At 31.4% G+C, this 14,862-nt stretch overlaps 2 protein-coding genes across 4 annotated transcripts; one reads left to right on the top strand and one right to left on the bottom strand.

The window, feature by feature from the left end:
• Positions 1-1,809: 1,809 nt before the first annotated feature.
• LOC130628966 (ankyrin repeat and death domain-containing protein 1B-like) lies at positions 1,810-8,326 on the bottom strand. Of its 3 annotated transcripts, XR_008981886.1 has the most exons (3): positions 5,161-5,481; positions 4,399-4,811; positions 1,810-2,323 (listed from the first exon to the last, which is right to left on the bottom strand). XR_008981886.1 is itself a non-coding variant. In XM_057442047.1 (2 exons), exons 1-2 carry the CDS (start codon positions 8,193-8,195, stop codon positions 2,318-2,320), a joined length of 240 nt encoding a protein of 79 aa, XP_057298030.1. In that variant the 5' UTR covers positions 8,196-8,326; the 3' UTR covers positions 1,810-2,317. The 3 variants fall into 3 exon arrangements, 2 of the variants coding, with proteins under 2 accessions (XP_057298030.1, XP_057298021.1); XM_057442047.1 differs by lacking the exons at positions 4,399-4,811; positions 5,161-5,481 and adding an exon at positions 7,962-8,326; XM_057442038.1 differs by lacking the exon at positions 4,399-4,811 and having other exon boundaries at positions 5,161-6,048.
• LOC130628956 (uncharacterized) lies at positions 4,040-5,266 on the top strand. The gene is made up of 2 exons (XM_057442025.1): positions 4,040-4,512; positions 4,700-5,266. Exons 1-2 carry the CDS (start codon positions 4,040-4,042, stop codon positions 4,758-4,760), a joined length of 534 nt encoding a protein of 177 aa, XP_057298008.1. The 3' UTR covers positions 4,761-5,266.
• Positions 8,327-14,862: the final 6,536 nt, after the last annotated feature.

The raw sequence follows: 14,862 nt of genomic DNA, 5'->3' as shown, positions 1-14,862 counted from the left end.
CACTGGTAAAAACTTTAGAAATAAAATAAAATGGAATAAAAAATAGAATCAATGTCTGCAGAATGAATTTCCAAAATGCACGTAATTTAGTTATAGCTAGCTATAAGTTCCTTATAATTGATGCAATCAATATGTTTTAAGATAAGAACTAAATACATACATTAAAATCCACGACAAGTAACAACCAACCATCCAACATCCAATACATATGATATAAGACTCATAATGATTGAAAAAATCAAAGGGAAATATGCGCTTTTTCACAAAAATGAATAAACGGCGCGTCATTAAACAACTTTTCGTTCCTGAAGTTTCGTTTCCAAACACTAGCCACCTAAGGTGTGACTCGGTAACTTGTCTCGGAATATGAAATACGTTTATCTTAAGCTAGACTTAACTACACTATAATAAATACAACATTATGAGCACTAGATCTTAAGACATTCTTTTGAAAATCAATGTCAACCCACTTTATAAATAAAACTTTTACCGCCTCAGCTAGTGTCTCATGTAATCTCGCACATAAATTGGCTCCGTGTAAAATATTCACCAATGTGTTCATTTTTTATTCCGAGACGAAGAAAGGCTAAACGAAACACACATTCCTGCGTATGGTGTAAACAAAGAGCAGTAAAAGTCAAATTGAATGAAGGAGTTTACATTTTTAAAGTTCTTTTTGATGTTTTAACATTTTGCAGTGGAAATGGTAAACTTTATAAAATTATATGGCGTGCATGAAAAATGTGGAATGGAACAAAAGGCCTTTATGGCTTTATCAAAATCACATGTTGTGATAACTAATTCACTGTGGTGAAAGTTCAAAGTAAAGAAATATTTGAAATACTTGTTTTTTATTAATTACTATGACAACACGAATTGTTGTTTAAACCCAATTTTCCTAGATGAATTTTCACATATTGATCAATCCTATTTTTAAATTACACATGCGGGCATTGGGTGGTATGTCCCGTGTTGATTTAACAATTTTGTCGCGGTAGAAACGGTCCTTTTTGAGACATTTTATTTGCACTGAATTTGAGTTGATTAAAGTTTTGCATTTTATTATAATCTGAGTTCTTTACAATTCTTAGTGTAAAAATATGCTGATGTTGTTTTCCTGTCAGCTGCGAGAATTGGCTTAAAATTAACTAATCAATTAAAGTATTGTTGTACACACAAGGGTATTATAATACAAAATTGCACAACTAATAGGATTGTTGATGTATACCTGTTGTCATATTTAAAGTTTCATGAGTGATACATGCAAAATAATGCTTGTAAATGAAAAGAAAAAGTTGCTTGGGAACTTTGAATTGGAAGACACTTTGCTATGGCACGTTTTAGACGTCAATTAATGGTTATTAAACGTGTTTAATATTAGCCTACTAAAAAAGATAATGGTATAGTTTAAGTTATTTTGTGGAAAAGCCCGAAAAATGGAAGAAAATCATTTCCGTTCTAAATTTGATCGAATGTAGTAACAAAAAAGATTGACATGCTTTCTTTAATATTCTAAATAAATTGATATTTATCTAAAAGGAGTAATTTCAAACCTTTCTGATAGAATTTACTTTTGCATGAGGCATAACAAAATTACATAGTTATTTTGTTAAAGATTATATACCTATAAATTTTATGTTAATACTGAAAAAAGTAAAAAGATTTTTTGTAAAACGATTCTTGCTTGACCTAAGAAGACGCTATGAAGAAATTTCACGTAAATCGAACACAATCATTTTTTAAGGCACACCTAGATTGAGCGCTCAACCTGACATGTGATTCAAACCCAGGATCCACTAACAATAGTAGTAGATATCAAACATATATTATCTCATGACTTTTAATACTAATTACAAAGCAGTGAACATAAGAAATCCACAAAATAAGGCTAAACCGGGTATTATAGTGTCCTTTTACTTAAAAGTTCCATACTCCAATATTAACCTATTGACTTGACATTTGGTCTGATATGGTTTTGGGCTGGTTCGATGAAATTTAACCAAATAAATGTTTTGTTATCATCATACTTTCTTATATTCCAGAATTTACCCATTTTCAGAAACGCCCATAAGCTCAGGCTCAGAAAATATTAAAGGCAAACCTTACAGTTATGCCAGTCAATTATGCCATTGAAAGAAAAATTTAAAACAAATTTTTGCTGATTTATTTTTGTGATTAGATGCTCTTGTGGTGAGAATACTGAATTAATCTTTAAAGTTGGTTTGCCATTGCCAATTGTGAGCGCGATGTTACGGTCACACTCTTCATATAGAGGAGCCTTCTGAAAGTAGCCTTGTTTCCAAAATAGTTATGTTCTTCAAATCTAAATATAATTTAACAGGAATATTATATTGATCTAAAAACTTCAGTTCGTTGAACCATTATAAAATTTCGGAAACGTCATAATTATTATGATTTTTGATATTTGAGAATAATGTACTCAACAGTTTTCTGCAAGTAAAGCTGAATTTATAACATAAAACGAAAAAATAAGAGTATAATTCATTAATTTTCACATCGCGTTGGATCGTGTTTTCTCTTTCTCTGCTCTTAAAATAGTTATTACATATTTACATTTATGTTATATAATAATAACTAGTTCAAGAAAAAGTTGTAAAGAATTGTTTATTAATCAAAGAAAGCGTTTGAATATCGTTTATGACTAAAGCTTTTAATGCACTCAATTTTGCATAAAACTGTTTCTAATATAGCAGCTCCATTCTATGATATTTCAAATGTCATATTAATTATCCACCAGGCAAGTGTATTTGTTAGCATATAATGTTTCTCAAAAAGGAATATTGTGTTTCCAAAAAGCTGAATTTTTAATAAAACCTGAAAGCATTTTCTTATACAGTATTCTGTCCAATTAGGGGACACTCTAAAAGGCAAAGACATCTTATTAGCGGACATTTTGCTCATACACTGACCGTTTTATAGTCAAAGACTCATAAAAACTTTCCAAAAAGCGGACACTTAATTAGGGGACACTCTAATTAGCAGACAATATTTTTTGCACCAAAGAGCAAATATGGTTTTTTTTCTCTCCAATTAGCGGACAGTTCAAAAAAAATAAACGATCTCAATAGAGGCTAAAGATCGTCAAGATAAATAGCAGAAAACAAAAAATAATTAAAAACATTTCGAAATAAAATCTGTAATCCTCCGTCATTTGTTAAAATTTGTTTGAAAGACTTTAAAGATCTGTAAAGATTGAAAGTTTGTTTCGTTATAATTATGTTAATATTATATTATAATTTGTTATTTTTCCTTTGTGATAGAAAAATCGGCCTTATTTTCTAATTTGCGGCTTAAAATGTAAAACTTTCCAAACGTTAGACATTTTAATGATTTACCGATGGTGTCCGCTAATTGGAGAGTATACTGTACATCGGTATAAAACATAAAATAATAAATTTGCTCTCTGGAAGCTTCAGGAAATGAAGGTTCATATCTTCAAATTATTTTAATTTTTTTAACAAGAAAAATGAATCGCATGACTTAATCTCGACTTTACTGTTCCGTCAACATATAAAAACTTAAAATTCAGTGCACTCAAACCAATTAAAATGCACTTTTGTTCCTATGTTATATGTAAGGTACGGATGGAATTAAGGGCAAATAATTATTTTTTTTAAAAAAGTTTTAGTTCAACAATTCCGGACAAAATATTATTAAGACTGATTTTTCTGCGTTTCCTTGAAACATTGCAACGCCCGCACTAAAAACAAAGTTCATCCGTACAATGACATAAGTATTTTGCTTTTCTCTTCCAGGAAACACAATTTTAGGCGAATACGAATTCTCCTAAAACATGAAGTGGATATTCGGAATATTAAAGGGAAACTAAGGTCAAAAAAAAATGTTATTAAAAAAAAATTAAGAACGTTGTATAACATCTAAATAAACTATTGAAAAAAAAATTAACTCTTAATTTTCATTATTTAGGCTGTTTTAGCCCATTAAAGTTCTAAGGTTTTCTGAAATTAACCGTGTACTCCATTCACGGTTCCTCGTGAACCATACAGAATTATGACGTATGAGCCGCGAGACTCAAAATCACTTAGTCATGGATAGTAGCGAAAAAAGTAGTTGTGCTAGTGAACATAGCGAAGTATATAGTTCTGAAACAGATGAAAGTATTTGCAAAGGGTGTTATGATAACGAACCTGAATATACTGAAAGTCAGTTGAAAAACATTTGTTCATCAAAAACTGCGAATGATATTTCAGACGACGACGAAGATGAGGATTTAGACTCAAGCAGGTTAGAAAACTTACATTGGTGTAAGTGTAAAAAATGTGATATACACGAGTTAATGACTGTTGAAGAATGCAAGTGTTGTTTCGAGTTTACAACTTTACTGGGAGAAAAGCTGGAAGAGAATACATGTATTACCTTGCATAAAGATTTTAATATTCTTTGTTTAAATCGCACCGTATTAGAGACAGCAAGCATTAGACATCGCAGATATCAAAATAATTTCAAGGATATAAAATCTTTTCAAAACAAGTAAGCTTATTATTCTACCTGTCAAAACAAATATAAAATATTACTTCATATGCGAAAAAAAAGTGCGTTCTTTATCTACATAAAAGTTCGTTTACTGAATGTGAGTCAAAGAATATTTAAAAATATGTATACAACATTTTGTAAGGCCTAGGTTCCACAACAACAAAACATATTATATTCTTTTTAGACAACTACGCTTTTCAGCATACAGACAATATACGGCTTGGGTGCATTACTATGAAATGTAATGTCTGTGAAAGTGTGGTTTCTTTGTTTTCACTAAGTAACTTCTTTACGGTCTAGAATAAAAAAATGAAGTGTAGATCAACCCTTATATTTTTCTTCGAAGTCCAGCCAGGTGCGCATGAAAACTTAACCTGGTTTTCATTAACATTGATAACAAAAATAACATATGATAATAAAAAGTAATACTAGTAATAATATTCGTGCGTTTTTCCAAATTTTATTAAGAATTTTTCATGGAAATTTTTATAAAATTTCCACTTATTTTCACTACTTAAAAAAAATTACGAAACACATTTATATTTTAATTACAATATAGAAACCAGGCTATCTAATTAAATATGTTCGCTAAAAGAGTTGTACCAGAAAAGGTTGAAATTAAAAAACATGATTTTTGTAACTCACATGTAGGCATTCTTCCTGCATTTTTCTTTTTAAAGATGAATCACGTTTTAATACGGTAGTGCCATCCATGTTAATAAATTCGTAAGTTTTGTGTTTAAAAATAGTTGGAACTGCTCCACAAAGTAGTTCTTTCCGTTTCGACGTTATCCCCGATAGACGTCCTTTTAAATCATCTTTTATGCAGTCAGGATGGAAGTGGTCTTCACATACAACTTTATTTTTCCCAAATGGAAATGTTTCTACATTCAATCCAGTACCAATATTATGCAACCATTGTGCTGCGCGAAGTTTCTCAGTTGTATTCACTGGCTTTGGGATCATGAAAAAAACCTTTTTTAGCAGTTACTCTCCCAGTGGTTTGCGAACATCCATATGCCAGGCAACTTGGCATTTTGAGTAGTAAAGACAAAATGTACAATTATAGTTAAGAAGTAAAATTCATCTTTTATGTCTTCATACATCAAATCAGGCGAACCTTATAGTATGGTTTCACTTACTCACTCGCGGATCATACGTCATTGCTCTCCATCGTAGAGTTTTTTATGTACTCTAACGGAGATGTAAATAATAACCTTTTTACTCTAAAATCCTCATAAAAATACATTTTTTTTGAAAAAAAATTTAAGGTATCTTTTTTAAATAGTATAATAAACGTTTTTATGAAAAAAAAAATTTTGACCTTAGTTTCCCTTTAATAAGAATAGGAAAAGTTGTAATGACAGAAAAAATAGTTTAACTTAATAGTTATACTTAAAAGAAGAATAAATCCTTTTATCAATTAAGTTATGGAAATTCGTGAAGGGCTCTTACTTTAATTGTTACTTTAACTTTTTGAATCTCCTAGCCTTAAAGTAATTGTAAATAATTAAGAAAACGTTTTTCATTTTCTTTAAATGTGATCCAGTAAATACATTTTCTAACAGCTAGCTATATATTGTTTATGAAATTTTCAGACATCTATTTAACATTGTATATAAAAATCCCAATCATTTACGCAAACATGCAGTATATTATTTAAATTAAATCAGTCAAATACGTTTGCGTTTGAATGCTTTTGTCTGACGTCGTAAAGTATTTAATACCCTAATTTAAATTTGGTATAAAGATAATCTGTTATTCTGAAGTGCTCATAAGGTTCTATGGGCTACAAAACAAGCTGCTGTTTTTAGAATACAGTCTACAATATACTTCTTTTTTTAATAAACTTGCTGACAGCTAATTTAGACGCAGTTTCACTTCAATAATGAATTTTTTGACTGCTAACCCAAACACAACAACTAGAATTAGACGCAGTATGTTTTTTTAAAATAGATCAATCAAAATCGTTGGTGTTGGAATTCTATTGTCTGTAATTGTTAATTAGAAATTTGAGATTTTTATCTTTATCACGAAATGTGCTCATCTTATTTTATATTCCTTTTTGAACAGTATCAACTTTGTTAATAAGTCTACGCACAACTTTGTCCCCAGAGGTTCTTTCGTCTTGACTTGGAGACCGGGCGCTAGCTGCTTTGACATATCAGGCAACATATCCAGGGGACGAAAATGGTCCAAGCAGCTGGCTGTTTCTTACCTGTTGGAAGGCCTTTGAAGCAAGAATGCTTTCTGGCACTACTTCCCTTTTTCTTAGACAAGTGTGTTATAATTACTCACAAAAATAAATTTAGTTTCAATAATTTCATCTTCATTTTTTTCGCCAAGAATTGTTTCAGGAGTTTTAGGGCAGTATGTTTATGGTGCTACTTTTTGGAAAACGGGAGATGAAGTCAAACTGCGAATAATACGAAAAATCAATGATCACAAAATGGCGGCTTTTGTGATGTGTAAACACAAAAAAATGTGTCTTTATATTTGTTTTATTGTTTCGAGTTTTACTTTATAACTGTTATGTTACTATTCTTCAGTATAATCAGGATAAGACTGGAAAGTATAGCTACTTCAACATTAAAACAGCCATCATGTGACCATGCGTTCTAAATGAGAGACAATGCGTCAATTTGTACATAACTCACATTATAACGCGAAATTTGTGCAATCTCTATGCAAAAATGCAAAATAATTTCGGATTACGAAACATCGTGACATTCTGTATTTAAATTTTTTAAATAACTTTTTATTTAATTATTTTTAGATCTATAATAATCAATTCATGCTTTCAATGATAACAATCAATTTCAGAAGATGTAAAATATAAATCAGTCTGGGTACGAAATTGTATTTTGACTTCTTCTCTGTTCTTTTAGATTTATTTTTTTTAATTTCATTATAATTTTTTATTTTAAAAAATAATAAGAACGACAAAATCTACGACATATCCAAATATATCTTTCAGCAAGCTTTCGCCAACGCCCAGGTTGGCATGTTCACACACATCACACTTTATCTCTTTTTTATTCCGCTGTCTCTGTTCATTATTTCTACATACATAAAAAATCAAAGCTGTCAGAATTATTAAAACTATAAGTATTCACTATTTTTAACCTCCACACTTTATTCTCAAGTTTTATTCACTACATTCAATTTGTTAATTAGTTTACTCCGTTTAAAAATATCATCTTTTTCTCATCGCGAATCATTACATCCGTTTTTTCACTATTATTTCTCCTTATTGTTATGAAATTTTAAAAAATAAAACTTTACTCTTAATTTATCTTTTAATTTCTTATACCACGCACAAAAATTTAAAAAAATAAAAACATTCCATACCTAAATATTTATTTAAAAATTTATTTAATCCTTATTATTTTCAAATTAAAATAAAATACAAATTTATTCTTTTCCAATTTATTTAAATAACTTACTTCGTATTCTTTTAATTTTCGTCTTATTATTTCCCAGTTTTGTTTTTTCAACCTCCCTCCAGCACAATCATAAGCTGTTCCTCCATGATTATCTTTGATCATCACATCAATATTTTTATGACGCAACAAAACGTCCACACATGAGATGTGACCATACAATTCAGCATAATGTAATGGTGTGCGGTTGTTAACATTTACAGGGTTGATGTTTGTTACATCATGTCGACATAACATATCTAATATTGAGTGACGATCATATGATGCAGCCAAATGATAACTGTTGAATTTTGATATCGTTAGTCTCTGGATATCTAAAAATAAAAATACTAAATGAATGAATGAAAAAAATGAATTTATAAATTCGTGAAATATGACATGATTAAATACATTTTAATTATAAAACATTTTATAAACAAAGTTAATGTATTAAACATCAAATAATTAATTGCAAAATTTATTTCTATTCAAGTTAATATTAATATGTTGACGTCATCATGTATAGCATAAATTCAGGAGAAAATATTATACTTGTATGAACCACGGAAATGTTTCAGTTAAATTCGAAACTCAAAAATTTTTCGCCTGTTAAAATAATTTCACATGACATTTTTAATAAAAATCTCTGAAGTAAATATAGCTATTCCTACAATTACTACGATAACATAATGCGTTTTTATAAACCAACCTAGTCTAGCACTTTCGTCCCCAGGGATTTTTTATCTACTTCTTATGCGGGAAAAGAACGAACAGGTAATGATCCCTGGAGAATAGGATGGTTAGCTGTTTATTCCATGACTTATTTAGCCTTTTATAAAACAAGGGGAACAAATTTACCAAATATTAATACTGCCTAGTCTAGCACTTTCGACCCCAGTGATTTTTATATATATCTGTTTTTCTGGAGAATAGCATGACCAGCTGTTTATATCTTGGCTTTATTTAGTTTTTCTTAGAAGGAAGAAAAAAATTTCCAAATATCAATATTGCCTTATCTAGCACTCTCGTCCCTAGGTTTTTTTTTTTTATCTATATGGCATGCTGCAAGACCGCAAAAAAAGGTGAACAGGAAAAACAAAGAACCAACGGAGTTTAAATTTTACCATAAAATGAATTGTTGATTTGCTTTTTTAAGAAAGAGCAACTTAAAAAAGAGTTTATTCATTACTATATTGTAACGAACTTAAAAAGGAGGCTTTATCTTTGCGAAGTTCTGATGTAATATTTCTTCTTTATAAAATTATTTTCACAATAATTAAATATCGTAGAAACGAGGCTATAGTCGTTATAAGAGTTTCTCTGTAATTATTACGCCACGTGACTTACAGTAAAGAATGGCATCATACAACCTGCAAAGCCGCTCAGTTTTGTAAGGAGCAGTGAACCAGTACAAAGCATCTTTCTTGCAAAGTATTATGGAAAATTTAAGTATGGTCAAGAGGTGCGTGTTGGAAAACGAAAAGTAGAGTCAAATAGTGTTTTTAAATTTGGTGCGAAATTCGAAATCAACTGCCTAACTATTAACTCAGACTCAGACGCTACACTATATTTTCAATTAACTCCTAAATCTTGGAGGTTTGTTGGTTCTACTCAGAACAAAGAAATAAAAATCTGACCTAGTTAACTAAGCATTCTTCTTCCAGGTTAATAAAATGAGTTTCTCTCAAACAAAAGCTTAGAGACAAACGAATGACTCAGCGGAAACACCAAGTTTATATTAAACAATGTCCGCTTCAGTGGCCATTTTAATTTATTTGAAAGTTGTTTACCAAGTTTGGTCGCATCTTACTATGGTAAAATCTTCATAGTTTAGTAATGTTTGTTAGGGTGAAAGAAACCACTTCCCCAATATTCGGATGAAATGGGCTATCCCTGATATGGACCACGTGGGCAAAGAACAATAGAATTAGCCAATCAAAAAGCTCGGCCAGTTTCTGGCCGCAAAAAAATCGCTTGAAACCCAGCAAAAGTTTTCCCAAATTAACTACTCCAATTTCGCAGTAAGTCTCAGTTTTTTTTAAAAAATAATTTCCGTATATCATTAAGTTGAACTACTTTTCAACGTGATTTGCTCGTACTTTGCTCTTGATATAAAAACACAACTTAACATTATTAGCCCTATTATTTTTGAATTTTCCTTCTATATATCTGTTATAATAATACGGAGAGTGTGTCTGTGTGTCTGTAACAGGCAAAGTTGATATCGTCATTTTCTTTTGATGTTGCCGAAATTCTTTTTGAAGTCGCCGAAAGAAATATGTCCATTTTGCTAGCTGGTTTGCTTTGTCTACATCACGTGATCAAAATGGAACAACTTGATTTGCTGAAATAAATTTAACGGCTTTCTTTACAAAAATGGTGTCCCCCGACACCGAAAAAAACAACAACAAAAGAACGTCTTTTTCTTTTAAAAAACAATCATTTCCGTATATTATTATAGTAAAAATAGCCTCACTTAATATATTGTATTAAGTGAGGCTACTTTTCAACGTGATTTGTTCGTACTTTGTTCTTGATATAAAAACACAACTTAACTTCATTAGCCCTATTATCTTTGAATTTTCCTCCTATATATTTTGAAGATATTATGACCAGTTGAGGACTGATACCGTCTCTTCTTCATAACTTTTGATAGGCTTTTTCAGTCTTATTACGTCATTTATGAAAAAAGTCATTTATTATTAATATTAATATTATTCCGAATATTTATACAGGATATAGCCACTTCAGTGTGGGTCCTGTGTTCGGAATGTATATAATAAGTATACACCGGAATTACCAACCCAATTTCTCTCACATGGCATGGGTTGAACCGTAGCTGTAGTAAACACACTTGCTAAACATTCCTGCCCTGTGGACCGAACAACGGACCTTGCAATTACGAATCAAACTCCATAACCACAAGCTCACGCGCCATCAATTTTTTTATTTACATTAACAAAGTCTGGAATTAAATTACTTTTCTTTTAAAACAAATCTTAAATTCTGTTTAAAGGTTCTGATAACAGGTATGCTTTTTTCCCTCTTAAATAACTGGAATATAAAGATGCCAAAAAGTTCTTCCACGAATTTTGAATTGTAATTAAAGTCGGAAAAATCAGAATAGAGAGGTGATAAAATTTCCTACATTAACGGCAGAATTTTTCTTGGTGAAATAAAGTTCTGTCGCGAGGTTAATTTCTAAAGTTAATATTGAGGAAATTCATTATATTATCCTGATTAAAATTATTTTACTGAAATTTAAGAGGCATTTTGAAGGAATAGCCAATGTCAAAGATTAAAGAGGTATAGAACCTAAAAATTGGATATATGTGTCAAAGAGATCAGCATAAAAAGTCAGTAAATATCATACCCATGCAAATTAAGAAAAAGAAACACGGTGTAACTGTCAATAATTACTTCCCTGGAATAATTTCAGGAAATAAATACTCCCCCATTACTTATATCCTATGAAAAAAGTACTCCCTCTAGGCAATAAGGACTTTTCTGTTTTTCGACTTGGAGAGTCCTTATTTCCTTGGAAAAAAGGACTCCTGCTGTGATGACTCTTCATAGCTATTTCATTCCATCGAATTTTCAAGCAATTTGAATATTTTTTTATGGTAAACTCTCCTTTATGCGCGTTGTTAGTAATCAAAAATCAAAGTGACGAAATATAAATATGTAAAGGTCCAGTGTCTAAATTAACCAGAATCGTTGAAGATCTGTGTCTAAATCAACCAGAATGGTTTGAGATTCCGTGTCTCCACCAACAAGATGTTAAAAATACCGTGTCTCAACTAACCAGAATCTTTAAAAATCTTGTGTCTCAACCAACCAGAATCGTTGAATATCCAGTGTCTCAACCAGCCAGAACCATTGAAGACCCCGTCTCTCAACCAACCAAAATCGTTGAAGCAGTCGGAATCGTCGGATTTCAAACAACAACAAAAGGCATCGAAGAAACATTTTGATCAGCTTCCAAATAAAATAGTTTTAATGATTTTAGAACTAGCAACAAAAAACCAAGATGTGATCACATATAACGCGTTATTGAATATTGTTAACCATCTGGATTTTGCAAGCGGCCAATACGGACTTTTAGGCATTCTGATTGGCTTAGCGCTCTTGACGACGGGCCGGTATGGATTCGTATTGCCCGTCATCCAAAAATGATACCTTATAATGTAAACAATCTCGAAAAAAATGTTTTAAGAAGCATTGGAAATGATTATATATTAACTCCTACAATACATTTGTCAATAAAAACATTTTCATTGGATAGAAACAACAACAATGGTAAGTTTAGCAGTTAAATTAACCAGTTTCAGCAGCATTTCTTCTCGCTGTTCTTCAACATAGCTAGTTAACTAGCTACATTGCCCATAGAAAAGGATGATCTCATACTCAGTTTTATCAAAACTACTAAATACAGGAAGACGAAATTGTAACAAATACAGTCTCCTCACCCTGTAACGCGACGTAGTAAAAAAATGAACCCAATGTTACGCTGCAGTGTACGAGAAATATTTTCCGAAATAAATCCCAGGGTTTTCAAATTATACCTGGAATCTCAAGTACTTCTACTTCATAGTTTGCTTTGCGCTATCTACTATATCACAACGCGAATTAAATGAACTGATGTTAGCCTAAATCTATTTTATGTCAGACTGTTAGCATATATTTCATAGCAAACAAACCCTGACAAGGTTGTTTCTAGTTATTACTATGATATGTCCTTCCGTAAGACAGGGTGTCAGGGTTTATGCGCTAGACCTTATAGCGCATAAACCCTGTCAAGGTTTTTTATCACTGCAGTATGTTTTCTCGTAAAGCTTTGACGTTAGAACTAGACTTTATAGAACACAAACCCTGTCAAGGTTAATTCTAGGTATTGATAAAGATTATAGGCGTTTGGTATAAATATCTGTCGCACATGTTCAGAAGGATCTTTTCGTTACCAACATGACTTTCAACAACCTGAGAGATGTTACCTTTTCCTGAAGTGCTACACAGACAAGGATATTTTTATTTAATCCGAAGAAATTAACCTACAGAGTTTATATTCCTGCCAAGCATCGCTGCACAATATCTTTAATATGAGTTTTTTTTTGTTATTCTTTTTTGTTCCTATAATAGCTAAGGTATGTTTTTCTCCATATTTATATGGCTAGAACGTTTTGTTTATAATCTTAGCTAATCAAAACGTGTAAAACATTGGACTGAGAAGAGCACTTTTTAGTCAATTTTGTGGCAGATTTAGCTATATGTGTCTTCAGGTCTCTACTTTTTTGGCTAGTTTATTTCTGGCGTTTATTTTGGTAAACTAAATTCATCATTTTTTTTTTAGATGTTTTTGATTAGAAGAGAGATAGGTATCCTTTGTACTTATAACTACTGTCCACAAATTTAGCACATTTTGTTACCAACAAGTTGTAAAATGTTGACATTCTAATTAGGCATCAAGCTAAAAAAATTCGTTGAGTTTTTTTAAATCTTCTATACAGTGTTAAGCACATTATTTGTTTTGTTAGCTTGGCGGATTATAGTACGTAAAACTCGTTCCAGTAACAAAAGATTCTGAAGCTATCGCGTTGAACACGCCAGCCTTGTTTCTCTATATTTAACGCTCTGACATAATAAGAAAATTGGCTAGGTCCGCCCCTGCCGTTCATTCGGTTTCTTGGTTACTCAGCCAATATAAAAGTCGTTGAAGCCCATGTTATTTTTGGCTAGCTAGCTAGCTAGTTGAAAGTTTGCTTCAATATTCGCTGTAATTAAATTTTAGTTGAACATTTAACTTTTTATATTCTTCTGTGAGTGTCGAACATCTTATTGTTTTGTTTACAAAGATTTACTTCATAGGAAATTTTGAATTCTAAATAAAATATTTGTTTTTAGACAGGATTGTTTCGAATTTCGACCTCGAGTATTAACGAAAGTAGTACTAGTGGATTATATTATTCTAAGAACATTAAACCAAAATTCTTATTTTTTATTTATCTAACTAAAACGGTTAACTAATACAATAATAACCTATTACCTCGTGCTGTACCGAAAATATCGCCCTCAGTCATTGCATCGAAGTCGCAAGCTCGGTCGGCACTTAGGCCTCCGACGGTATTTTGCAAAGGAAAGGTCTATTTTGTCATCCAGGCCACGCGTGTCTACTATTCGCTTCACGCAAGCTTACATGTAAATAGCTAGCTAGAAAGCCGAGCCCAGTATTGTGCATTTTTTAAATGTAGAATAGCATATACACAATAATGCATTGCACACGCACTGCATGCAAGTAGTATAGAAGAATCGCGCATCGCTCTTAATAATTGACTTGGTAGCATTGTTGTACAAATTCTATGTTCAATTTAGCATTATCAGTTGTGATATTTAAATACCGCAATACCGTAATGATCCAAATAAGCGGCTTGAGCACTTATTTAAGTTTTGACAGGGGCGCTGAACCAAGGGGTGTGCTTAAGAACTATTCTAAGCATTGTATAAATTAAGAACGACATAATAGTTTTGATTTCTACTGTTCTTTGAAAAATATGTACAAAAGATGTAAAGAAAATTTGCGATTTATGCTCTATAGAAATGTTCACGACATAAGATGCATGTTTTTTTTATTCCCAATAAAATAGAGAAATGTTTTCTAATAAGCACCTAGTTCCTCAAGGCAGTCTTTGATTAAGTGCCCCCTTTATATGGACTTAATTAAAGAAGGTGCTTAATTGCAGGGCGCTTATTGAACAGTAAGGAAATTAACTGGACGCTTATTCAAGGAAGTGCTTAAAAAACGTTGAGCGCTTATTTAAATCATTACGGAATACACAAGGCGGATTCCACGATAGCAAATTATAATTGTTGAATCTTTCTTACTGGGATATAAAATTTTTCTGTGGATCAGCCTATTTTCGACTTTTTG

This window comes from Hydractinia symbiolongicarpus, chromosome 2 (genome assembly GCF_029227915.1).
Source record: "Hydractinia symbiolongicarpus strain clone_291-10 chromosome 2, HSymV2.1, whole genome shotgun sequence".
Taxonomy (NCBI): domain Eukaryota; kingdom Metazoa; phylum Cnidaria; class Hydrozoa; order Anthoathecata; family Hydractiniidae; genus Hydractinia; species Hydractinia symbiolongicarpus.
The sequence above is the reverse complement of the archived record's forward strand: the minus strand, read 5'-3'. Positions and strand labels throughout refer to the sequence as shown.

Excerpts from the sequence above, each read along its gene's own strand:
- LOC130628956 (XM_057442025.1), top strand. The coding sequence starts at position 4,040 with ATGAGCCGCGAGACTCAAAATCACTTAGTCATGGATAGTAGCGAAAAA. Across the intron at positions 4,513-4,699 it reads ATAAAATCTTTTCAAAACAA|ACAACTACGCTTTTCAGCAT; the intron begins GTAAGCTTATTA and ends TATTCTTTTTAG.
- LOC130628966 (XM_057442038.1), bottom strand. The coding sequence starts at position 5,481 with ATGATCCCAAAGCCAGTGAATACAACTGAGAAACTTCGCGCAGCACAA.